Here is a 25,615-nt window from a genome sequence, read left to right as displayed (position 1 = left end):
TCATTAGTTCTTTCACTTCCTAACCAATTCATGTAATTGAGATAGCAGACCACTAGAGCTGTACAGTTTCCCCCTATATGTGGCCTCTGCAGAAGCCCCTATCTGACATTTTAACCTCTCTAACTGTATAATGTTTGTTCCTGCTATATTTATATTAATTCTTCTTCAGCCCTCACTCTATTTGATTTCTCTTTTATGCTCTTTTTACTTGTTTCTGAGACTCTAAATCAGTCTACCTGAGACTACCGAGGAGTACTGGAGTGACAGTATCCAAGACAGACGGCATGAGCAACACAGCATGGCGGGGTAAGGACCAAGGACTTTGCATTGTCCCATTCCATGGAGCAGAAAGCTCACGGTGGTTATCAAAATCGAGTTCTTCATGACTTACTGATACTGACTTCCTCTCACAATACAACAGTTCCTGCCAAAATTCAGCTTGTTTGCCCCAGCAGCTACTGCTATACATTCTGCGCTCCTGAAATCACAATTCCATCCATTGAAATCTATTGCAGAATAGGTGTGTTTTTCAGAAAGCACCTCTAATGAATGAACTGCTATCAAAAGGATAAGCTTGTCTGCTTCAGTTCCTAAAATCTGCCTCCCACCTAGCATTAATAATTCGACTGCAGCCATTCAGAAAGAATTGAAAGAAAAATACTATTATGTAATTTTCAGGTGATAAATCCCATCTCTTATTTATCCTCCAGAAAGTTACACTAAATCTCACCACTCTTTATCTCACATTTTTAAAATGCAACCCAGAAAATCTCATTACTTTGTACTTAATTTCACCAAATGTCTCTGTTCACATATATCATATCTTCAGATCGTATCACAGCACACCATCTATTGCACACTACAACACAGCAGCACCAAGACATCTTTACCGTTGCACCAATTGACTCCATCTCATGTTCCTCCTTTGTAAGCAATGCAAGTGATACAGAAGATAATTCAGAAATGAATCCAATAAGAAAAACTGTGTGACAGTAATATTAATGTTAACTGAATGCATATTAACCAAAGAATACGTCTATCATATAATCTATCACCAAAATTAAGAAGGTTGCAATAAATAATGCATTTATATCATCCAAAAACTGTCCCTTTCTTACATTTCATTTTTCCATTTCCAACTGATTAAGTAAGTCTTAATGTTCTGGTCTTCTACATTTTGTTCATCTGTGGAAAAATATGTCCAAAGAAACAGTAATCCTGAAGTCTGTGGCCTTCATGAAGTTCTTAGTGGCATTAATTAAAGGCAGTTAGTAGGTTCTCAACATTTATCTGGCATTTTGGTTGGTTTCTTAGCTTCATTGGGGTCCATTGCATTCATAGAGTAGAATCACAAGGTTGGAAAGGACTTACAAGATCATCTAGTCCAACCTTACTCCCTTTACCATACCTACAGAAAAGCACTAAACCGTATCTCCTAGCTCCCTATCCAGATGCCAAATAAACCATTTAAACATGGAGCCTGTTCAGTGCCCTTCCATCAAAGGACAGTTAATGACACACACTGAAAAATATTCAGGATGATTATTTCATTTGTAAAGCTCTGACAGATTATTTATATAAAACACTGAAAGATTATTTCATTTGTAAAGTGCTGACACATGCACTACAGTGTTTCAAATGACATTTACAAAAAAGTCCTTACCTGAGGTTGATCTTCATCTGCTTTGGTTGCTAACACACAGAAGTCTCCATAGGTTGTGATGGACATCAGACTCTTGACATATTTCACATACTTCTCGTTGTTTTTTGTGTCCCAGAAAACAACACAATACTCTGGACGGTCAGGTCGGGTGTACGCATAAACCACAGTATTGGAGCAGTAACCCCACTGCCGAGAGAAACAACTCTGAGAAATTCTACCAGAAATGGGACTAAGTCAATATACATTCTTTCATGAATGTGTTTACTTCATATCGGCACATAATACAATCACTATTCAATGTTCTTTACCTGTCATGTGATGAACTTGTTTATAAAAAGAATGGGAAGAGAGCCCTGGTAATACCTTATTTCCATACTGTTAACATGTAAAAAGCTGCCTTCCCATCACCAGAAACTGACCCAATCAGAACTGGAGAATCATTCTCAAAATGAGAATAAACTTTATTCCATGTTTCTTCTTTATTCAGAGAGAGCAGAAATACTTACTGTGATGATGGCTTTTACCATGACAATGCTTTCCTTGACAAGTGATTTGGAAACACAACATCTGTTTCCCAATGGAAGATAATAAACACCTTAAACAGTGCACTTCCGGCAGCAGTCCAAATAAGCAATTATATTACAGCACTGAAGTAACTTCTATCCCCCTTCTTCTGTATTAGTAGCATGAGAAAAGCCCTCTCATCCCCCCAGAAGAAGCATTGATATAGAACAAGGAGGAAAAAAGGCAAAAAGAGAAATAGAACATTCAAACACTATAAAAATTATGAAGATTTTTTTAAATTGCATTCAACAAAAATGTAGAAGTTAATAGAAAGCCTTTCCGAACCAGAAACTGAAAACACCTCTGAAAGGGAGGTGAGGCTGATAAGCAAACAAGATATAGAGAACCACTTCTGGATGACAACAGCACTGACCTGGTACAGAGGAAGTATTTCTAGTATGCTTCAATAAACACTGACCCAACCAAGCTAATAGCATGGAACAACTCCAGAAGGAAAGAGTGAAAGTGAACCCATGGCACAACCGTGAGATTTCTGTTCTTCACACCCTGGTCTCCTCACAGTTTTAGTGTTGGAAGACTGTTTTGCGGTGGGAATAAAATGTATTGATTATAGAATGCTCTCCTTATCATTAACTAGGTCTGTATCCAAGCTTTGCCTTTGGAAAGCCACAAAGCAATTCAAGAGAGAGCTCAGCAATGAGATCACAACTGGTGAACGCACTACGTGATGTTCCAGTGCTCTACTATTGCTTCTGTTTGTGAAGCTGTGTAAATGTGCCCATAGAAACTAATCACATAGTTAAAAAAACAAATAAGCATATAAAAAAGAGTCTGTAATACCATAATTTGGGTCTCTCCTTTACAGTGTTTACAGGATGGAAAAAACTATTTCCTGCCCAATGAAAAGAAAATCTGTCAGTATAAAAAAAAAACTACTGTATTTTTCATTTTCTATGAATCAATTCTGCATCCTCTCCAATGAGCTCAGAAATCCATTTATCACCTCACTATCCTTTTATCCTGTATTTAAGCATCATCTTCTTCGGCTTTCAACTAAATCTGCTAGTCAAATTAAGTGCCACATAACCACTTACCTTGTAATCTGGCCGAATGTTTGCAAAATATATGTAAGAATCAACAGCTAGTGCAATTTTCAGTCCACCTCCCTCCCAAGACAAGGCTGATATCTGCTTGCCAGGAACTTTCAGCGTGCGCAAGTGCTTGTTTAAAAACAAGAGAAGAAAAATATACTGAATATCATAGGAAGACTGCCCTGAAGTACATAAACAACAGTGCTGCTGGTTGATGAAATACAAGCGGATACACCTTCTCTAGAGTACCCTATAATAATTCCCCAATTGACATACACATGCTAGCAAGGTTTGACAATTTGTTATGCACTATAATAAATCATGCATCATTTTTTTCTATTTTCTTTTGCTCTCTTCAGAAAGAGAAATGTTTAATTTACAGACTACATTTTAAAACCTGGAAAAAATTAAACAATAGAGAATGACAGACTATTTTTCCTTACGTATGGTAATCTGAACCACCTTTACTATTTCAATTACTATTCAACAGCATTGATAACTGACATGACTCAGATTTCACTGTTACTGGCAGTAAGTGTATAAATTATATTAGCCAGCTGACCTTTAACTACAGCCAATAGGTCGGGGAGATATTTTTATTCATTTAAACTATGTCAAGGGTGTAAACTGAATCAGCTGCATTGGTACACGATCTGCAGTGAGGCAATGGATGTTTTCTTTGTCTCTATACCTCCTTCCCCTTCCAAAAAGTCTAAGAAAAGCCCTTAGATGTGAATCTATAATTTAAGAGCTCACAAACTTCCCTTTTTATGAATATCATTTTATGGCACCTTGATTGAAGAATAAATTAAATAAAAATTAACGTTTCTGAAAACACAGCCATTGTCCCACAGACCGTTTGTTTGTGGGAAACTTTCTGGTTGCAAAGTATAGATATGGATGTAATAAAGGACACCTCTACTCTTTAATGTAACACTTGGCTTACATAAAATACACCTCTTTAGGGAGCAGAGCACTGATACTTGTGCTTTCATCTAGCCTTCCTTCTGAAAGTATGACTTCACGCCTAAAGAAACCACTGTCAATAAGCTTACATAATATAGTGCCTAGTTCATGGGTTTGATCAGTTACTGTAGCCAGCTGTAAATCCAGGACTGGTTACACACTATTCACAGCAGACACCATCTTCCAAAAGGTTAACCCACAACTTGACTATCACAACCAGCACAAAACCAACCTAATACCCAGGCTGACTGTTGACTTTAAACTCTAGATACAAACACCTGTTTCTAGAGGTCTGGAGACCCCTAGGTCTTACACAGTGGAGAAAGACAAGTAAGTCCAGATTTGATACATACATACTAGGTTAACATCCTAGCTGCTGCCTAAGCATTCAAAATTGCTCACTGACTCTAGGAGGAAATTCTTTACTCAGAAAGTGTGAGGCCCTGGCACAGCTGCACAGAGAAACTGGGGATGCCCCATCTCTGGAGGTATTTAAGGTCGGGTGAAGACTTGAGAAACCCACACAGAAAAAAATACACTAAAATAAAGCAAATGGAGGTTGCATTAGTGTATTAAATATTTTACCTCACCAAATGGAGTGTAGAACTGCACAACATTTACATCTTTATCTGGAGATGTTCCTTTTAGGGAGCCTGCCAGTGCCAATACGCTTCCACAGTGGTTCCACTGAATACACACTATATTCATACCAGTGTCAATCAAAACAGGATCTAGGTTTTGAAAAACACATATTGAAAATCTAAAGATTAGTAGACATTTTAGGTCAATAAGAGCTCAGTACTTAGCATCCCACGTTCTGTACTTACTGTGGTCATTCTCATCTCTCATGATCTGGCATCTTCCATTTTCATAACAGACAGCAAGACAAGGACAATCTGGTTCAACGTAGCCTTCTGTACCATGGTACCAATGTATTCCAGCAATGCGGAAAGTTCCCGTTAAGTTCACCAAACAACTCAGCTTCATTTTCACCTAGGCAAGAATGGTTAAGTACGGAAAGTCATGTATAACTCTCTGTGTAGAGGAACAATTTATATCTACACAGAGAGCTTGCAAGAGACCGGATATATGTACGCAAGACTGTTCTCCTGAGCCAAGGAAAAAACTGGCATAAAAATTTAAGAGTTTGAAAGAACTCTTTATTCAATGTTGGATCAGACATATGAGAACGCATCTTTTAATTACAAAGAAGTATTTCGGTTCTGGCATTTTTACTCTTTGAAAAGTATCCTAGAAAATAAACACATACACACAAAAGCCACTCACTACCACAATAGAACTTTGCAAAAAAATAAAACTTTTTGTTATTATTTTCATTACAAAATTGAAACTGCATAAATCCTGCATTAAAATGTTACAAAGAACATTGTCCCTAACTGAACTCCTCCAACTAAATGAGTATAAAATAACCTAAAGAGGAAATAAATGTTTATGTGCATTACATTTAATACTTTTATGACAACAAATATGAACTTACAATGAAGTTTCCATTACTGTCATAAATGTGGACTTCTCCATTTGCCATTCCAAAGAGCAAGACTTTGCTATCAGAGGACCAGGCCACATGGCACAGGTGTGTACCTTTCAAGTCTTTACCCCAGATGCGGTTGCCTGTAACAGAGCACTGATTGTACTTCATAACCATACCACAGAACTAAAGAAAGGATGCAATCCCATACAAAAACCAAAGCTGCTAAAGAATTTAAGCAACAACTTTTAAAGTTAAACTATTAATTGTAATTATATAGAGAAAGAGTTACTATGCACATACTTCTGGAAAATGAAAGCAATCTAACAAGACAACAATTAGCAAAGCTTTTACCATCCACAGATCCAACAATCACAGCTCCATCTTCATACACAATACAAATCTTCTGCCCATCAGCATTCCAGCTCATGCTTCGAACAACAGATTTATTTCTGTTGTTTATCATCTCTTCAAACCAAGAACCTATTAGTAATGAATCAAAAATTGAGTTACACTTCTGATCTAATAATCCTCTCGTCAATTCAAGACTAATCACCAAATTTAAAGAATAAAACTACCTTCAATTAAAGGATATTCAAATAGGATACCAATGAGATGCTAATGACATTTCTTAACAATATAATTTCAAGAAGATGCTAAAAACAAATACAACATAATACAGAAACAGAAGAAGTTTATTAAAATTACCAATGAATCAACGTAGAGATTCAATGAAATGGAAAAATATTTGAAGTGCCTGCTTTTAATCAAAAATGAGATACAAGTTAATGTGACTCTGAAAAGCAATAAAGAGATGTAGAAATATTCTGTTTTGGAAATAAATTAAAGAGAACCTTGTTCCAATCTTTTAGTGAAACTTCAGAACGACTACAGCACTATGTGAAACCCAGTGTTTTGGTGTGGTTTTCTTATTCCCAAAAAGATACAAATAAGAAATAAGAGAGGGATGCCAAAGTTTGAGAGGGGCCCAATAGGAAGGAATCTACGCTTAGATAACTTCAAGACTCCAAAATATAGAGGGAAATAAACAGAAGAAACAAGAAAATCAAAGAAACAACTGTCACTGATAAAATTAAGTACTAATTAATTTAGAGATTCTTCTCCCAAACTAGAATCACAGAATGGCCTGGGTTGAAAAGAACCACAGTGATCATCTAGTGTCAACCCCCCCTGCTATGTGCAGGGTCACCAACCACCAGACCAGGCTGCCCAGAGCCACATCCAGCCTGGCCTTGAATGCCTCCAAGGATGGGGCATCCACAACCTCCTTGGGCAACCTGTTCCAGTGCATCACCACCCTCTGGGTGAAAAACTTTCTCCTAATATTTAACCTAAACCTTCCCTGTCGTTAAGACTGTTAAGACCGTTCCCCCTCATCCTATCACTATCCACCCTCCTAAACAGCCATTAAACTAAAGGAGATTACTCGTGTGCTTTTATTTATTGTACAGAATGCTATTCTTCTCCAAGGAAATAAAGTAAAAGACATTTAAAATAAGACATTTGGAGAGCTTTACCAAGCAAATGGCTAAAAGTTGGTATCTTTTCCTTAAACAACTCTGCAGGACAAACACCTTTTTATAAGCAGCGCTATAAAAATTCAGACAATTACAATAAAAACTTGAAAAATGTTTTAAACCTATTTTGACTTTTTCAGAAGTCTGAAAAAGAATTATTAAAATCGCTAGAAAAGATTCCCCACCATATGGATTATTATCCAATCGCGAAGTTGTCTGCGGAGTACCTTTATATATGATCCACACAATGATGAGCCCGTTTTGATCGCTGGTTGTTAATTTGTGGTACTGTTCATTCCAGGTCACCACCTGCACAGAACCTAGAAAATTACAGACTTCTTGTGTTTATGTCATTTAAAGAAGTTAATGGAAAGCATGACATATAAATTGATTTCCCTGGAGTTCACAGAAATTTCTACTGCTGACACTGATTTCATTTTAGACATTCTTCTGTACCATTCCTTTCCTCTTCCAAAATTCTGCTAAGTGCCTCCCTTTGCTCCTTTAATCGCCAACCTCAGCAACTCCTTCTCCAAATTCTAGCCAAAATATTGTTTCAGTATGCAAAACCCAAATCATACTTCGGTACTTTCTGACTGTCTCAGGGATATCTGGGAACTTGACAAAACTTTACTGTCATAAGTAGGCTTTTTGGTGCTCTTTTCTTTTTCCTCTTCATAGAAATAGTTTGATCCTCAGTAGTGCTGTAGGTTTAAAAGCAAACATCCCTCCTGCTTACCAAAAAGCACATTTTCCACACTACTTCAGACCTTCGGGTCTCACAGAGGAACCTCCTTGCAAATGTTTAATTTGACACACAGAATCTTAGAATGACCTCAGTTGAAAAGGACCACAATGATCACCTGGTTTCAACCCCCTGCTCTGTGCAGGGTCGCCAACCACCAGGCCAGGCTTCCCAGAGCCACATCCACATCCAGCCTGGCCTTGAATGCCTCCAGGGATGGTGCATCCACAGCCTGCCTGGGCAACCTGTTCCCATGAGTCACCACCCTCTGTGTGGAAAAATTCCTCCTAAGATCTAACCTAAATCTCCCCTGTCTCAGTTTAAGACCATTCCCCCGTATCCTATAATCTTCAAACAGTTTCTAATATTAGTTCATATCAGTCTAATACTGGATATGAATTTGATCACTTCAAGCATCACACTAATTCAGTTCTTCATCGGTGGTTATCCATTTCCTCTTTATCCTTTCTATTTCTCTTTATTTCAGTCATAAGCTTTACTGACAATCAAAGATATACTGAGTGAAGTGTAAATGTAACCTATTTCAGAATCAAAGACATCAATTTAAACAGCATACATAAATTCTTCAAAATTAACTTTTCTAACTTACTTAATTAGGCCCCTAAGATAAACTGCTATCAAGTTTCAAAGACAAAGCTTCATAAAGAGATCATTTCTCCATCTAAGGATTTCAGCATCCCCTTCTTATCTCACTGTCCATAGATAATGGCTATTGATCATGTAAGACTCCAATTCCTCCCTCATTTCCCTGCATTCAGTTTCTACTTTCAAGCACTTTATCCTTCCGTAACCTGTTCTCTAACCTCTCTGAACTCCATCAGCTGTAGCCAACATACATCCTATGATTTGTCAACAAACAGGAAATGAAGACAAATATTTAAGAGAGTGATGAGATTTACTAAACTAACTGTGACTCCTTTAGAAAGCATTAAGCTACCACAACACGTAGCATCTTCCACTTCAATATAAATCAAAACACCTTTCCCTGAATAATGAATAATTAATTTCCAAGGAATTAAGAAAAAGTCAAAACTGAAGCAATAAAAAATTAGGCTGTAAGGTGAAAGTTCACAGGCCTAACTATGAAGAACTCACGAACAAACTTTAAGCATTAGAGTCAGGCTTGGTTAGTGCAGCATGCATTCTGCATCATGTGTAGCATACCAGCCAGAAGAACAGGGCTGACAGATCAGTTTGATTCTTAACCCAGTAATTCAACAACAGATCGTGAAAGATTAACTCTAGGTATTTCATCAGGTACCTTAACAGAAAGTAGATAGCCAAGCTGTTACATGTCTGATTATAATACTGTTATCTTTATTTAGGACTTTGTAATTAAAGCTTTGAGAAAAAATACTCCAAACATTTTCCCAAATCTTGTATTTTTTATCATAATTATAGTGGAACCCCAGGATCACAGCCTGAACCAATGGGTGAGCTATGTGAGTACATGAGTGCCTGGAGTGGCAGTGGGGAGGGGAAGGGGGGTCTGGAGCCACCCTACTTCCTTGCAATCTGAATCTGCATGGGTTCCCCCTTCCCCCTGCAGCACAACTGTATGAATGGGGAAGGGTCACATTCCTCAGCTCGTCCCTTTCTCCAAACTGTTATCGGGAGGGGTGAGTTAATTCCTTTTTGATATCTTTTCCTACAGAGTCTATTTGTCAAAGAAAGACTCTGTCATTGCCCACATTTGCTCTACAGTAATTAAAGAAAAACAAACAAACATAAAACACCCAAGAAGACTTACCGCTATGACCTTCAAGATTCTGATTCATAGAAAGATTGCTAGGAGCTGCCAGTCCCTTTATTTTTGCTTCATCTAAAAATAACAAAAAAACCCATAAAATAAACCTAGCAAAGTAAAGTTATTACTGTCTGTAACAGTACTTCAGTTCTAATGAGCATTTATATAAATGAAATTATAAAGGCGTATCTGTAGGATGGATTTTTCCAGCCCACAGTTCAACGTGTTTGTCATCCAAATCCAGACTGGTCATTATGCTTGAGGAACTTTCAGGGAAACCAAACAAAATAAAAAGAAAAACCTATGAAAAGAAAACCATAAAGAAGTATATAAGAATCGAAGAATCCATCAGAATTCACTTTTTCTCTGAACACGTTTAACTCACTTCAAAGAAATACACAACTTTCTTGCTAGAATAATGCAGATTGTAGAAAACGTTTAAAAATAGGGAAGAAATAATGAAATTCATTTCAAAACAAACAAATTATTAAATCATAGAATGGCCTGGGTTGAAAAGGACCACAATGATCATGTAGTTTCAACCCCACTGCTATGTGCAGGGTCACCAACCACCAGACCAGGCTGCCCAGAGCCACATCTATGTATAAAAATGTCTATATTAAAATAACAAAAATGAAACTTATGCTCAGAAAGAAGATGCGCTGGAAGTTCAGTGCGTGTAAAGCTCAATAAATGACAAGCGTGCCACGTAAGGCAATCCAAAGAAAAACAGTGGAAAATGGCAGTGCTTCTAATGCGAATATATAACCATCTGCAATAGATTTAAAACATATGCAGTGTTGTCAAGTAACTTCTGTAGAGGGCTGTGCTTTCTGAATTTTGAACTGCAGTGCATTCTATTCTTTTAAAAAAGATATATATATACATATATATATTTAAAAGATATATATATATATATTTAACTGTGAATTACCTGTCTGTGTTTCTAACTTTAAAACTTTCAGCAATCCATCCTCTCCACCGCAGGCTATGAAGCCTTCATCCTTGTTCCAGGAAATACATCTTAATCGGACGTTACCGGGGATTGCAATCTGAAAACAAAACGTGTTTTATTTGTACGCGGTAGCAAAGAACCTTTTATTTAACGTTAGAATATTCTAAGAAGGCCTCAAAATACCTACAGGGACACCTCCTTCTAGACCTGGTTGCTCACAGCCTCATCCAGGCTGACTTAGAATGCTTACAAGTAGGGGGCATTCACAGACTCGCTGGGCAACCCGTTTCAGTGCCTCACCGCTCTCACAGTAAAGAATTCATGCACAGCTGCTGAGAGGACAGCCGAGCCGAACCCGAACCGAACCCGAACCGAACCCGAACCCCCTCAGGGCCCCCCGCGTCGCCGCTCTCTGGGAGCCCCGTGAGCCGCCCGCCGCCCCCTCCGTAGGCCGGCAGCACCTTCTTGCACAAGTAGATGAACATCCCGGGAGCAGCAGGCACGGCTCGGCCCGCTCCGAACAGCGGCTCGGCCCGCTCCGAACAGCGGCTCGGCCCGCTCCGAACAGCGGCTCGGCCCGCTCCGAACAGCGGCTCGGCCCGCTCCGAACAGCGGCTCGGCCCGCTCCGAACAGCGGCTCGGCCCGCTCCGAACAGCGGCTCGGCCCGCTCCGAACAGCGACACACCGCCACAGGCCTGTGGAAACCTCTTTGGTTGCCTTGGCAACCGCCGCCGGAAGCGCTCTCTTGGCGCTTACCTTCTACGTCCGGGACAGCAGCGCACCGTCCCGCTGCGGCCGTAGTGATGGCGCTGAGTCGGTATCTGGGCTCGGTGTGTTAAAGGTGTAAGGGAGCCCTTCAGACAGAGATGGGTGCTGGGTTATTTTTCATAGCAGTTCCCTGCACTGAAGTTATGCGGCCTCAGTAGTTAAAATGATATAACTACTCATCCATAAAACAAGAATATCTGTATTTAAAATGAAGGTTTAGGAATTCACTCAATAGGACACGCTCTTACGTCTTGTTTCCTTTACAAAAAAACATTTGCTCATATCACCTTGGATTTTTATCCAGTGCTTACAAAGTGAGATGAGACAAACGCTCAGAGGAATTAAATGTTAGATACTATCATCTGCAAGGTGGAATAGCATTATGAATGCACATGGAACAAAGCTGGTCCAGCTGACAGCTTGTGAGGCAGATCTGGCCCCCGGGACAATTTTCCACTACCATATAAAATCATGCATCTCATTTGACAGCCAGCCCTGGTGTAAGTAGGATTACTGTAATACGCTCCCAGCTGACACAAAGCTGACAAGTCTTGCATGAGATTCACAACCAGTTTGCGGACTCATTTTCAGTTCTTGCTGAAGTTTTGTCCCCTGTTCATCTCTGCTATTTCGAATTTCATTCCAACTTAACATTATTGGACAGACATCCCTGAAGGCTCTCTCATATATACAGCCTTTCATTCTGTTGTACTATTTCAGAACACAAGTACGTGAGAGATTAGGATGAAGCACACCGTGTTTTCATCCCACCGAACGATCTTCAGCTTTTCACCCTTCTGTTTTACCTACATTACCATTAACAAGGTGAACCTCTATCCAACAGCATTCACTCAAAAATCACACACGCTAAGTGAACTCCAGTCCTCTGACTTTCCTTGAAATAGTTTGTATCTACTAAGCACAGGGTGTGACATGAGCACCGGTGTTGTTACAGCACGTCCTTGGCACACCAACTACCAGTTTAATACTTTGTGTAATTAAATATCGTTTTAGAACCGTTTGCATGATTGCACACGCAAGTGTGCAGAATAAGTGGATTTTCTTTGACGGAACATGTTTTGTTGTGCAGGCCCAACTGAGACCAGTAGGCCCGGGAGAGCTTGTGGAATGACAACAGCAGAGGTTGATTGCTTGCATAACTCTTACAAGGTAAAAACCTTAAAGTGGAGCAGATATTTTACCCAAGTGCAGAACCTTGAAATGACCGTTAAGTCTTCTACAGACATTAGCAAGGAGTCAGAGGTTTCAAAGTCAAACTGTTCATTTCCCAGCTGTGTGACTCAGGAGCAGTGTTTAATGATGCAGATTTCTGCCATTTATGCCTCTTTAATCGTTGAGCTTTTGTTTCCTCGTCTTGTTAAACTATTCTGTAACACACATACTTTAAGTGGTGTTAAAAAAAACAAACACTTCCAACATCAGTGTGCTTGATCATACTTTATTTTATCAAAATAAGTTACAAGACCCTAGATTACTTTCCCTTTTAATGGACAGATTCCATAGGCACACTTACACTCTGCCTTGCCATTTCACAGCTTTATATGAGTGAATACTGTACCCATTCTTTTTTTTTTTCCTTGTATTTCTTTTAAATAAGACAATAAAAAATGCAGTTACTGCAGAACAGAAATACCTGCTGTACTCCTTACAGTACAGATCAAAGCAGGAATAGGTGGCTTTATGGTTACAAAATGAATGTACATGAAGACCCTCAGGGTCACTGTACTTTCAAGACCGTTGTCTTCCTGAAGCCTTGTTGACACTTGCCAGTAATAACAACCAACTGCTCTTCTGTAAGCTGCGCAACAAAATAAAGCTTGCTGAACACAATAAAAAGAACTGCTTATGAAAGATCATCTTGAAGGTGGGTAGGATGCTGGCTCAGACAACCTGCTGTCTGTCTTGATAGGCTTGCAGCTTCTGAGACACTTCATCTAGTGGTCAGGTGTTAAGGGTGATATAATAAGTCGCTACCAGGTTTGGTTTATTTATAATATTTCTCAGTTACTGCATTTCACACAGAAAAACTGCCAATATCTACCTCTGATGTCGTGGGCTGACATCATAAAATGGGAGGTGTTACTTTTGGAGCAGCCCTCATATTTTAATCCAAGGAAAAATCAGATTTCTTTCCAAAGCAGATGTATTCAATTCAAGGGACCCTAAGAGAAGAGGGATTTACCCTTAAAGCTATAAAAATAACTCTGAATTTATTCAAGAGCTGGGAAACTCTTGTGTCCATGGTAGTGGACTTCATTAATCAGTACAAACATTAATACAGAAAACTCATTAGTATCCTGCTTTGATTAATCCAAAGCATCCCCCTCTTTGTTGATTCTGAATCCCTAGTTATCAGAATGACAACCACAGGCCCAGTCCTCCCCTGCGTTCACTCCTACTTGAACAAGAGCTCCTTTCACAGAAAAACAAGCATGCGGTCTCAGAAGTTTCCAGTGCTGCAGACCTACCACAACCCTTGGTAAACTGTCACTGCCATCAACCACTCTCCCTTTTAAAGACTGTGCCTTCTGCTGAATCACAGCTTGTCCAACTTCCCGTCAGTAGCTCTTGTCGTTCCATCTGAGGGCATTTATTCCAGCATTCGAGTTTGCTACCACACCACAGAATTCACCACTTGCTGGCTCTGAAGGGCCCTCAGAAATGTTGGGACATACACAAGCTACTAATAGGAGTGCTGTAATGTGAGCATGTGCCGTCAACATCACCTTAAAGAATTACAAACAGAGCAACATTTGATGTCCCACATAGTGAATATAGTCCAGGTGACCTGGGAGTGCTCATTTTATCTGTACCTTTTTAGGAAAACCCTTCAGGGAAATGTGAAAACATAACAGTATTTGCAGCACCCACGATTTCACTCCCTAACACTTGTACAGTCAAGCAATGCTTTCCTTTATGAGGTGGGTACCCCCCTGGCTTCCACCAAATCAGCTACCTTTAAAATAGCAGGAAAGAGAAGAACACATAAGAAAAAGGATATGTTTTGTGGACAGAGCTTCGAGGCGTGAGGTGACTGAATCCTGCAGTGCAGCTATGGCTTCACACTTACAGGCCTCTTCATTTGTTACAAGACTGCTTGTGGTGGCTCCTAAGGGAGAAAACGGTGTTTAGAAAACTGTTGGAAATATTTAAAAGCCAGGAAAAGGCAGAGGGAGTTGAAACCAGACTGTGAGACTGCAGCACAGGGCAGGTGGGAAGGAGAGGTGACATAGATGGAGGCAGTCTTGTAGCTGGAGGCACACATGTCCTACCTCAAGGAGCAGGAAAAGCAAGAGGGAGCTCAGCTCTGACTGAGAAGGAGGCAGAGCTGGGAGCTGGCCTGCCTACCCATATCCTCTTGAGCTCTGTAAATCAGACCATTATTGAGTAAAGCATAGAGGCCCTACCATGGGGTTAAGGACCAACCAGCCTCCTCCCATCAGCTGTAGTCATTAGACCGGTTCTCCCTCTCATCCAGAATATCCCCTACCCCAGAAGTTAGGGCACACTGGGAAGTGCTACCTGTCAAACCTGGAACACGATGCCATTTGGGGTGTCTATGACACTTTGCTCACGGCCATTCTTCAGGAACAGCTCTTCACACTGTATTCTTTCCTTGATGTAGAAGGTAATGCCTCCTCCCTTCCTTCCTCGCCTGCCAATAGCTTGTAGCCATTGATAGCCACATTCCAATTGTGGGAATCATCCCACCAGGTTTCAGTAATGGCAACTACATTGTGTTTTTCCAGTGGTACAGTAACTTCAAACTCCTCCAAGCTGCATGCATTGGTGTAGAGGCAGTTCAGTTGAGCAGCTGGACTTGTCGCCTTCTTGGTGGATAACTCCTTAATAACCTTTCAAGCATTTACCTGTAGTCTCCCTGTTGCCTTCATCATCATAAGATGCACCAGGTTGAAGGCTCCTGCTAGCACCTTGTCCCTTCACTTAGCTATGCCATCCTGCACCTTGTTGTGGGCAGGCTCACTATCACCCTCTTCCTGCTTCAAACCAGTCTCTCAGCCATTTATTTATCAGATGGCTTTTCCTGGACCTCTCATTATCCCTCCTTGCCACCAAAGGGATAAAGGAAAACACCACCTGTTCTCCTACACCATCCACTAACCACCCCAGTTCCCTGAAGCCCCTCAGGCTTCTCTCAGTGACATCATCAATGCCAGCCTGAGCTATCAGTAAGGGATGGACATTATTTTATAACATTTATAACACGTTAACATCTAGAACAAAGTTCTACTTTATTCTTTTCAGTTCTCTCCCCAATTCCAGCAGGAAGGGATGGGGGGAAAGTGAGTGAACAACAGTACGAGAGCTCAGCCACCTGCCACGTCAAACCACCACAGCTTGCAGAGGCACTGACAGCAGATTATTCGTATGATTCTTTTTTTCCCCCCGGCTGTATAAGTGCAAAGCTCATCAACGCTAAACAAATTATGAGAGCATTTTAGCAATAGAACGGTGTCACTGTTTACCATGCCACTGAGCTTTCCATTCTGCAAGGAAACTGATGGCTGCTTGAATTACAAAAAAAGACCAAAATACTGAATTTCAGAAGTTTGTTCTTTCGGTGTTTCGCTGAAAAGGAAATCTGTAAATAGATTCATTTCCAGCAGTGCAGAAAATCATTTGTCTCGGAGCCAGTGTTGAAACTGGTGTCTCCTTGATTCCACTGAACACGTATTTGTTCAGTTCCCTTTTCTGGACCCTCCTTATGGCCAATGTACAAAGAAGAGCTGTTCAGAATTCAGCTGGAGGAAGGCCAGTTCAAAATATCACACCAGCATGGTTGGTTTCCCATTGACTGCCAGTGAAGTTTGTGTGTTTGCATTTAAATTCTCCAGTGGCAAATACAGATCCTCTTTGGATTATGTCTGCTTTAACCAAATTACTTTTCCGTATGGCAACTCTCCAAGAGTATCCTGGAATCCTCTGCAGAGCTCTGAAGAAATTCAGAGTCTTCCAGCATTTGATATTCAAAATATTGGGCAATTCTACTGCTCGTGGGATGCCCAACAGATCACACAAAGCATGCTAGGGTGGTGTTCTTACACTGTACTTATGTTTTAAGTTCAGACCTACAAAAAACTACTGTTTTTGCAGATAGCGTTTGGCAATATCCACCTCTTCTATGCTTTGCTCTTACATCGATCTTCAACCACTTCATGCAATGTCCAATTATCTGAGCAGCTGTAGATCAGACAAGGTTCCACTTGAGGTCCCTATCAACCCAACTTATGATTCCACATCAAGTGCTGCAGAGGCTCTGCAAACAGGGTTTGCTGACTACAGAGCAATAAAGGATGAAATGTCAGGTTACAAGCACTGCTAGGCATGAAGCACTTTATATATCCAAATGCTGAAAGAGGAGAGGGCAGAGTGACAGAGTTGTTAGAGCACTTCACTGATTAGGTGGGGAGAGCATGGAGGGACAGGAGACAGCAATCTGGCCTTACTTGAGCAAGTCTTCTTGTCTGGATTCAGGACGTAGCCTTGATAGCAGTCGCATGTATAGAACAGATCGTCTCTCACACAGACCTGCTGGCAGTCGTGCCTTCCAGGTGCACACATGTCAACGGCTAAGAAAGACATTGGAGAAGAACATTCAAATATACCCCTACTTCAGACTGTGTATTTGGCATTAGCAATTCCCTTTTGCCACCGTATCCACATTTGGATTCAAACCAGGACATTTTTATTACACCTCAACAGGCTGTTAGCCACAGCAGGGCACACAGAGTGTGTCTTTGTCTGTCAGCATCACAAAGTCAATATGGCTTTGGTAACTCCAGCAACACTCTTCTTTCGTTGTAACAGATTGCGAAAGGAACTGAACTAGCAGTGACGGAATTACAAAATAATGATCCAAAGGAATTTTGAGGAACAAATAGCTGGATTTTAAGAGAGCATTTGGCATTATTTCAGCTCTAATTAGATAAGACGGTGTTTTACGGAGTGAAAAGACCATAATCAGAGGAGTATACAAGGCTGCTCAAAAACAGAACGACGTGGCAACCGCTGCCAGTTACAAAGTGGGTACTTGATGTGTGAGAAAGACGTCTTCTGCCAAATCTAACACGTCAACTCCAAAAGAGCAAGTCGAGGAGTTCCTATATTTGGATATCTCAGCGGTAAGGAGGCTCTGCAAGGCAAAAGTAACTGAAGACAGAAAGAAAGAAGGAGAGACAGCAAGATAACAAGCAAGGGAGCACGAAAAGAGCCCCTCCAGGATCTATGCTATTTTTGTTATATCAGGAAGACTCAGACAGTTGAGAAATCACAAGCAGCTTGCTGCAAAATGAGATTGAAGAGGGAAAAGAATGAGAAAAGCAAGTACGCTGGACAAATACTCTGAAATTTGAGTCTGCACAGGGATAATCACTGCTATGAAAGGAGATTCAGGACTGGATTCATAAAATGGATGCCTCTCTACATTTGTATTTCCTCACGGATGTTTATTGCCACTATATAATACCAGTTGAGAGTTAATCTTTGGAGCTGTATTTACAAAATCAGTTCCTGAACTACGCAGGAAGAAATATTAAGGAGTTTGCTTCAAGATGTGAAAGCTATGAATTAATCAGAGAGATTTCCCTAGGAATTTCCTGGGATTGTAAACATGCATTTGTCACAGCAAGTGTAGTAAGGAAAGAGACTATGACAGAAGTGGAAAAAAGGATCTTGCATTAATAAATCATCATTGAGACATTTAAGAAAAATGAAGAGTGAAGTTTAAACACTAATGGAGTGAAAATGACACAGAATACATGTTAATCTGTATGTATTATGTATTTCTGTATGTCCCTACATACAAACAGAATCTATGCTCCTATTCTCCACAAAAGACCAGCACTGGGAAATACTTTCTCTGCAGTCGTATTGTGCTTTTAGGAGTTGTACAGCAACTCCTGAATCACTATCAGAAAAAGAATGTACATTAACCTGACTTAGAAGAGTACGTGTTTTTAGCTGAACATAGCTTTTCCTTGGCCAAGTCTTACCTGAGCAAGTCTTCTTATCCGGATTCAGAGTGAATCCCTCAAAGCAGTCACAGCTGTAGGACCCACCGTTTCTCCGACAGACTTGGGCACAGTCATGCCTTCCAGGTGCACACATGTCCATGGCTGCCATGACCATGTTTTAGAGAAGAAAGCAATTAATCCTCCCCCAGACACTCAAGCACTTACTTCAACATTTACAAACACAACTTAATCAGGATTCAAAATGAGATTCAACCAGCGCCCTGTGTACCATGTTATTTTATTATGCTGCAAATAACCGGATGCAGTTCCTAATTATTTAATGCGGGAGGCAGATATCTGAGCTCCAAGATTGCTGCACCACATAGAATCATAGAACTATCATTCAGATGAAATTCTTGTCCAAAAAAAACCCTCAAAAGACAACCCCCCCCAAAAAAAAAACTTTTCTTCCTCCAATCTCACACAGTTTGATTTTCACATGCAATTTTGACTGCCCTATGACAGATGAAGCTAAAGCACCATACTGAGATGAGCAATAACCTGCCGTGTTGCTGTTAAGTGAAAGAGTGATTATGTGCTCTCTGAGGGAGGGAGGCACTTACCAGGCTCAAAACTTCTGGATCTAAAGGAACAACTCTTCAACTCTTTGACAGGGTAGATAATAGCAGGACAAGGGGAAATGGTTTTAAGTTGAAGGACAGAAGATTTAGGTTGGATATCAGGAAAGTTCTTTACTGAAGTAGTGAGGTGCTGGAGCAGCTGCCCAGAGAGGCTGTGGATGCCCCATCCCTGGAGGTGTTCAAGGCCAGGCTGGATGGGGCTCTGGGCAGCCTGGCCTAGTATTGGATATGGAGGTTGGTGGCCCTGCCTGTGGCAGGGGAGTTGGAGCTTCATGATCCTTGAGGTCCCTTCCAACTCAGGCCATTCTATGATTCTGTGATTCTATGACAACTCCAGAAAAAATATTTGGGGAAAAAAAGTTTTCCTAATAGATTAACTTTTCAGGGTGACAAGTCAAGGACTAGGAAAGGAAGAAGCCACTTTGGGTATAAGACTGGGGCTGCTGTACTGTGTAGCACTGCATAGCCTATGAACAGCAAGCCTTAAAAATTAAAATCAAATTAAAAAACCGGTTTTTGACAGGGCTACGTGAAAATGGACAGGTTTTAACTCCTATACAGAATCATAAAGGTTGGAATAGACCACCAAGATCACCATGTCCAACCGACCACCCACCCCCACCATACCCACTAACCACAGCCCTCACTCCCACATCTCCACACTTCTTGAACACCTTCAGGGATGGTGACCTGCACACCCCTGGGCAGCCTGTCCCAATGCATAACCTTCTTCTTCGGGAGAAATTTTTTCCTAATATCCAACCAGTGGCATTCACTCTGCGGTGGAGACACAGAGCTGGTCGACACGTCTGGTATAGGTTCCTCCTCTCCCAGGGTCAGTGTTTAGGAAGTACCATGAAGACTGTACAGTGGTAGGTAAGTGATGAAATACTTCTTTGTTGTTGTTGTTTTAAGTGTGCACTTCTATTGATATTGGAACTAAGGGGAAGGGTTTCAAGAGCTCACATCTACAAACAATTTTTCTACCAGAAGCAATGAAGAAAATACGCTCGTATATCGTTGAGTTTCATATACTAACACAGCCTTTAATTCCTACCTGAGCAAGTCTTCTTATCTGGGTTCAGGGTGTAGCCTTCAAAGCATTCACAGACATAGGATCCGTTGTTACTCACACAGATCTGATCGCATTCATGCCTCCCAGGTGCACACGCATCCACAGCTGCAAAAGGAACATTTTTAAATAGGTTTCTATTTGGAATCATCTCAGAAATGACAAGAGTAGTATTTTTACTAAAGGAGTGATACCTGAACAAGTTCTCTTATCTGGGTTCAGAGTGAAGCCTTCATAGCAATCGCAGAGGTAGGATCCGCCGTTACTCACGCAGACCTGCTCACAGTCATGGGTCCCAAGTGCACATGTATTCACAGCTACAGAGGGCATTTTCAGAATAAGCATTTCATTCATCTCAGGGAAAGAAACACTCACTGACATTTTATGCCTGGTCTTGTACTCTTTGCTGCATTAGAAGTAAGAAATCTCAGCGCTGCATCACCTTCACAGCAGTTACAAGCATCACTCACAACGCTGTATGGCCTTTTAGAAAGAGGCTGTGAATGACACTGAAGTAGCTCCCCACAGAAAGATCTGCAAAAGGAGTGCCATTGGGAGAGAGGGGCTTTGAGCATTTTGGAACATGGGTTTTGGCAATAGGGGGGAAGGCTACGAGTGAATTCTTACTTTGAGAGCTGACACCTAAAGCAATGTTTTGATTAGAAGCAATGAAGATAACTCAGAAAAAATACACCCATGTCTCAATGAGCTACATATATTAAATGAAATGTGACAGCACAATAAAATTAACTACAGTGCAATAAAAAGAGCATCAAGAGTAGGAAGAAAAGGAAAGTAATTCAGGGGTGCTAGGAGAACAAAACATCAGGGATAAAAAGCATCCAAACAATGCTGCCCTGTATAGGAAGGCCAGATATTCACTTCAACTTAGATGATCTTTAAATGACTGTATGTAGATTAGACGGAAAGGGGGAGAAGAGAAGGAGCAGGAAAAAGAAGAGGTGATGGAAAAAGGGGGAAGAAAATAATAAATAAGTATGTTTGAATCATCTAATGTGAGTTAACATTCCCATTTTCTAAACGTGGAAGATTTAGGTGTCTCCTAATAAGGCTGATTGAAAGTGTGCTGTGTTGCTCCCTTGGCAAACACCATCTCGAACTAAGCCAGTGCCTTTTCATTCTGTTATGACCTTGGGAATAAGTGAATTCATCTCAGTGACTTATGAACAAAATCTGTGGGTGATATTTTCAAACACAACTGAGAAGCTCAAACGGTCAGATTTTTGTGGCAGGAAAGGCAAGTTTCCACTGACCTTGACACCAACTCAAGGAGATTTTCCATCTTTGGGATGGTCTCACACTGAATGATGCTCTCAATGCATCAAGGACCTGATCCTGGCCAACTCTTTCACCCCTGAACATTAGTTTTCTTGTTTTCAGTTCACCCCACAAACAATCTTGTTTGGCTTGGCCAACGCAAAGAACCTCCTAATCGTCACTGGTGAGTCCAAATTTCTGGCTGTCCAGCGTGTAGTTGGAAAAGACCCAGTTCACCCACACTGTCTTACAAGACCGTCTTAGATTCACTTGGCTTATAAGAGCCTTTTGAAAAGTTATTCACTTTACCCCAGTCTCATCCATAAGCCCCAGCTAACTTCATGCAGGAAACTCAGAGTTACACTGAGAGTATATACGAGTCAGCTCTCTTTGGTAAATCCTCCAGCTTAGCAGAAGTGTAACTCCTGTGCCTCAGCACGGTAAGAGGTAATTTTAAGAACAAGCAATTTTTCTTTGGTGCTATGAAAAGCCTCACTTTGTCTAGAACATAGGTGGAAAATTAATGCTATTTTCACAGCACTCGTACCTGCCCAGCCAGGGGGGAACTTGTATCTTCTAGCTGTTAGGGAGAAGATGTGGTCACAACAGCAACACAGCACGATGTCAAGCCAAACCTCAAGCATTTCCTATATTAATTACTGGGCAAAGTGTCCTGCCTACAGATGGTCCCACATATTTATGTCCTATCTAGAGAAAGAAGTCTATTCACTCCAAATGTATTCAGAAGGTACAATGTGCATTTTTAATAGGGCTCTGAAGTAATGAAGTAACACACTCTTGTCAGCCCAGTCCCCAAAGCAATGGCTGCTACCTTAATTCAGTGTTCCTTACACTTGACCTTATCCATTTCTTGTTGGAAACTTATTTTACAAGGCATTTCCTTTGAATTTTACTTGAAAAATCTGCTACATGCATGCCTTTTTATTTAACAAGAAGTCTTTTGTACGTGACAAGGCTATTTACAGGCAATCCTGAATACTCCAGATATACCACAGGCTTTGGTCAATGACAGTAGCAGCCCACTCTGGCCTAGCATTACTAGTATCTAGCCCACGCCATATATACATCCAGCCCCAAGTGCTGCTGAAGCAGTTCTGTGTCAAAATCAAGAGGGAGAGGAACATGGAACCATGAAATCAGCCCTGTTCCTCACATGCTAAGGTCACTATTCAAAATGAAAGGTCATTACTTGGCCTCCACTGAATAGAAGGGTTGGTTTGTTTGCCCAACCAGTGGCAAAGGAAAGATGTAAATGCGATACATAACACTCCTCAAAAACTTCTTTCTTAGGGAGCAGAACCACAGCAGGAGCCAAAAGGAGCCCAATTACACTGCCCTCTTGGCCTGACCACCTTACCACAGAACGTCTCTCGGAACTTGGCTGTCAGCTTCTCGATCACACCGTAGGTCTCCACATAAAAGACGTGTTCATCCAGAGGCTCGCTGGCCATTATCCTCAGGGACTGCATGTCAGCACGGCCTACCCCCACCGCGTAGATCTCAATGCCAGCCGCGCGGGCATTTGCCGCCACATTTTCAACCTGGTCTTGCGGCCGTCCATCTGTCACAACAATGACCACCTTGGGGATATTTAAGTTGGCTGGCCGGGTACCCATCTCCTCAGTGAAGACTTCATCCACGGCAGCTTGGATGGCAAGGCCAGTCATGGTGCCAGCAGACAGGGGTTGAATGTGAGACACGGCCTCCTTCATAGAGGCTTTATCAAAGTAGGTCCGGAGGGGAAACTCTACCTTGACAGTGCTGGCGTAATTCATGACTGCCACGCGGGTGGTTCTTTCACCAACATCCAGAGTATCGATCATTTTGGACAAAAAGATTTTCACTTTCTCAAACTCTTCGGGTCGGACGCTGCGGGAGCTGTCGATGATGAAGACGAGGTCGAGGGGACGGTTCTTGCAGGCAGTGTCTGTCAGGAGGGAAGGACAGCCCTTCAATCTATCAGAGCTGGGTAGACCAGAGCTCCCAGCACAATGACAGCTGCAATGGCAATGTGTTCATACCAAATGAATATGGGCACCTACATTACCAAGGGAGAGGCCTAAGGTTACAGCAAGCAACGTGTGAAATTCTTAAATACTCATTTAATACAACTAAAAGCTTCTAAGCGTTAAAAAATACACCCAAGCCCACAAAACGTCAATCTATTACTGATATAAGCAGCTGCATAGACATGTTGCAGCCTATACAGAAGAGTAGCAATGATATGCAGCTGAGTAATGGTCAGAAATTATTTCTTGTGTGTAATTCCCAAACCAAAGTACATAACAAGATGAAATCAAGAGGCAGATGATGCTGTAATAAATATTGCTGTTGCTGCTTTAGAGCTCCCATAGCAGAAAAAAAGAACAGTACGTTAGTACATGCACTTGTCTCTGAAGATATGAAAGAAAGAGGCATACAGTGTTCAACCTAGAAAGGAAAAGGACAAACGTGAGGTTTGCAGGTAAAAGAATCGTTCATCTCTGATAAGGGAACAACATTTTTCAGCAGCCAACTCCTTCTGGGTCTGAGAGAAGCTCTGGGAAGTCAGTGGGTAGAGATCAGGTTATAGGGGGAAAAGGGAAAAGGAGAGGAAGGAAAGAAGGGGGAATCACATCATGTAAAGTTGGAAGAGACCCTTGGAGCTCAGCTGATCCAAGCAGTTGACACTTGTGTCTAAGTGCACGTTGTCCTCAGACAGCTGCAGCTGAGATGTCCTCGGGACCCAGCTTTCCAGCAGTCACTCCCAGCAGCCGGCATGCAGCAAGCCCCGGAGGAACCCAGGGCAGCGGGAGCCCGCGCAGCAGCGAGCAAAGCATGCAGCGAGCGGTACGCAGCACCCCCAGCAGCGGCAGCCGGGCACGGCGCAGCGGGCAGCGGGCAGCTCCAGGCGGCGGCGCGGGACAGCAGCGCACGGTACCTGCCGCTCCGTGCCTCCCCAGCGGCTGCCGGCGCAAGCGGCGTGGGACGCCGTGCGTGGCGGGCAGCAGCAGGAGGAGCAGAGCCAGGCAGCAGCCCAACGTTCCGGGCGCCCGCCGCATGGTGCCGCCTGCTGCCGCCTGCCCGCCGCCGCGCCGCCTTTAAAGACCGCTGCCCCCGCCCGCCCCACGGGCGCGCAGCCTCGGAGGGAAGGGCTGCGGGGTGAGACGGCTCGGCGCTCCCAGCGGAGGGGATGGAGGGCTGAGCTCGGCGTTGTCGCTGAAACGATTCGTACAGCTCCGCTAACTCCAGCTCCAAACGAGCGCCTCCAAGGCAGCGTTTGCGAAGAATACGAGGGAAGGCTCACGGGCGATCTGCGAGGCACACAAACCCGCCTTTGTTTTCAGTTCTAACCCCGGCTGCACTGTCCGGTAGCCAGTTTCGGGGCGGGCGGCACAAGCTTCGGCTTAACACGCGACTTAAGGCACAGGACTGCAACCATTCAGTGGCAGCGGGCAGCTCGCTGCCGTGCAGAGCCACAGGACACGTGCAGGACTGCCAGAGCTCATCTCCCTTGACCTCTGGAAGAACAGTTACCTGTGATGGGGAACAGAAACCAGCACAGCCTCCACCTCACCAGCAACAGCCCTTGGCATTAATTAGTCACTTCAGCCTCTTACCTTTTGACACTGGAAGAGGACATCTGCAAAGCCTACAGGCAGCAGCACAAGAGCCACACCACCACCATTAAGAGAAAGCTGCCAATCTCAACCCCCTACATGAATCCATGTGATTCAGTTAAAGACCGTTCTGCTTGCACACATTCTTTACAGTTTCCCTGTGGATGGGGTGGTTACACATTGGAACAGCTTGCTGAATGGAGTCCGCGCACCTGGAGGCATTTAAGAGATGTGGAGGTGGCACTAAGGGAAATGGTTTAGTGGCAGGACTCTGCAGGTCGGGCTGATGGTTGGACTTGATGGTCTTGAAGGTCTCTTCAAACTGAATGGACCAATTCTTTCAGCTATCCTCCAAAAACTCTTTATTTTAGTGGCCTTCACTCCTAAAGAATCCCCCTTTCTGGAGTTCAACCTACAGAGCTCTCAAGAACTCAAAACTGAGTGCATTTAAGGACACAGGTGTGCAAAGGATAACTGGAGAGGCAGGGTGCCGAAGAGCA

At 42.2% G+C, this 25,615-nt stretch overlaps 2 protein-coding genes across 3 annotated transcripts in view; both read right to left on the bottom strand.

The window, feature by feature from the left end:
- Window positions 1-11,462, bottom strand: part of WDR35 (WD repeat domain 35) — a 34,068-nt gene extending 22,606 nt beyond the window's left edge. The window contains exons 1-12 of one of the 2 annotated variants that reach the window (XM_072333074.1): window positions 11,423-11,462; window positions 11,202-11,290; window positions 10,720-10,837; window positions 9,789-9,860; window positions 7,500-7,592; window positions 6,089-6,217; window positions 5,744-5,877; window positions 5,073-5,238; window positions 4,831-4,976; window positions 3,283-3,408; window positions 1,664-1,849; window positions 891-923 (exon numbers count right to left, since the gene is read on the bottom strand). In XM_072333074.1, coding sequence (XP_072189175.1) covers window positions 891-923; window positions 1,664-1,849; window positions 3,283-3,408; window positions 4,831-4,976; window positions 5,073-5,238; window positions 5,744-5,877; window positions 6,089-6,217; window positions 7,500-7,592; window positions 9,789-9,860; window positions 10,720-10,837; window positions 11,202-11,225 — 1,227 coding nt within the window. In that variant the 5' untranslated portion in view covers window positions 11,226-11,290; window positions 11,423-11,462. The remainder of the gene's footprint in view (window positions 1-890; window positions 924-1,663; window positions 1,850-3,282; window positions 3,409-4,830; window positions 4,977-5,072; window positions 5,239-5,743; window positions 5,878-6,088; window positions 6,218-7,499; window positions 7,593-9,788; window positions 9,861-10,719; window positions 10,838-11,201; window positions 11,291-11,422) is intronic. The other variant, XM_072333075.1, reaches the window with a different exon arrangement.
- A 1,578-nt stretch (window positions 11,463-13,040) lies between these two features.
- Window positions 13,041-24,558, bottom strand: MATN3 (matrilin 3). The gene is made up of 8 exons (XM_072333073.1): window positions 24,437-24,558; window positions 22,874-23,443; window positions 20,412-20,534; window positions 20,203-20,325; window positions 18,544-18,666; window positions 16,999-17,121; window positions 14,532-14,639; window positions 13,041-13,467 (listed from the first exon to the last, which is right to left on the bottom strand). The coding sequence occupies exons 1-8, from the start codon at window positions 24,555-24,557 to the stop codon at window positions 13,412-13,414; spliced, it is 1,347 nt and encodes a 448-aa protein (XP_072189174.1). The 5' UTR covers window position 24,558; the 3' UTR covers window positions 13,041-13,411.
- Window positions 24,559-25,615: the final 1,057 nt, after the last annotated feature.

This window comes from Excalfactoria chinensis, chromosome 3, assembly GCF_039878825.1.
Source record: "Excalfactoria chinensis isolate bCotChi1 chromosome 3, bCotChi1.hap2, whole genome shotgun sequence".
NCBI classification, from domain to species: Eukaryota; Metazoa; Chordata; class Aves; order Galliformes; family Phasianidae; genus Excalfactoria; species Excalfactoria chinensis.
This window is presented reverse-complemented; position numbering and strand designations above follow the sequence as displayed.

Coding starts and splice junctions, on each gene's coding strand:
- MATN3 (XM_072333073.1), bottom strand. CDS start 24,557: ATGCGGCGGGCGCCCGGAACGTTGGGCTGCTGCCTGGCTCTGCTCCTC. Junction 17,122..18,543: donor GGATAAGAAGACTTGCTCAG/GTAAGACTTGGC, acceptor TGTCTTTCTTAG/CCGTTGACATGTGTGCACCT. Junction 13,468..14,531: donor CGAAGCTCTGTCCACAAAAC/ATATCCTTTTTC, acceptor ACACCTGACCAC/TAGATGAAGTGTCTCAGAAG.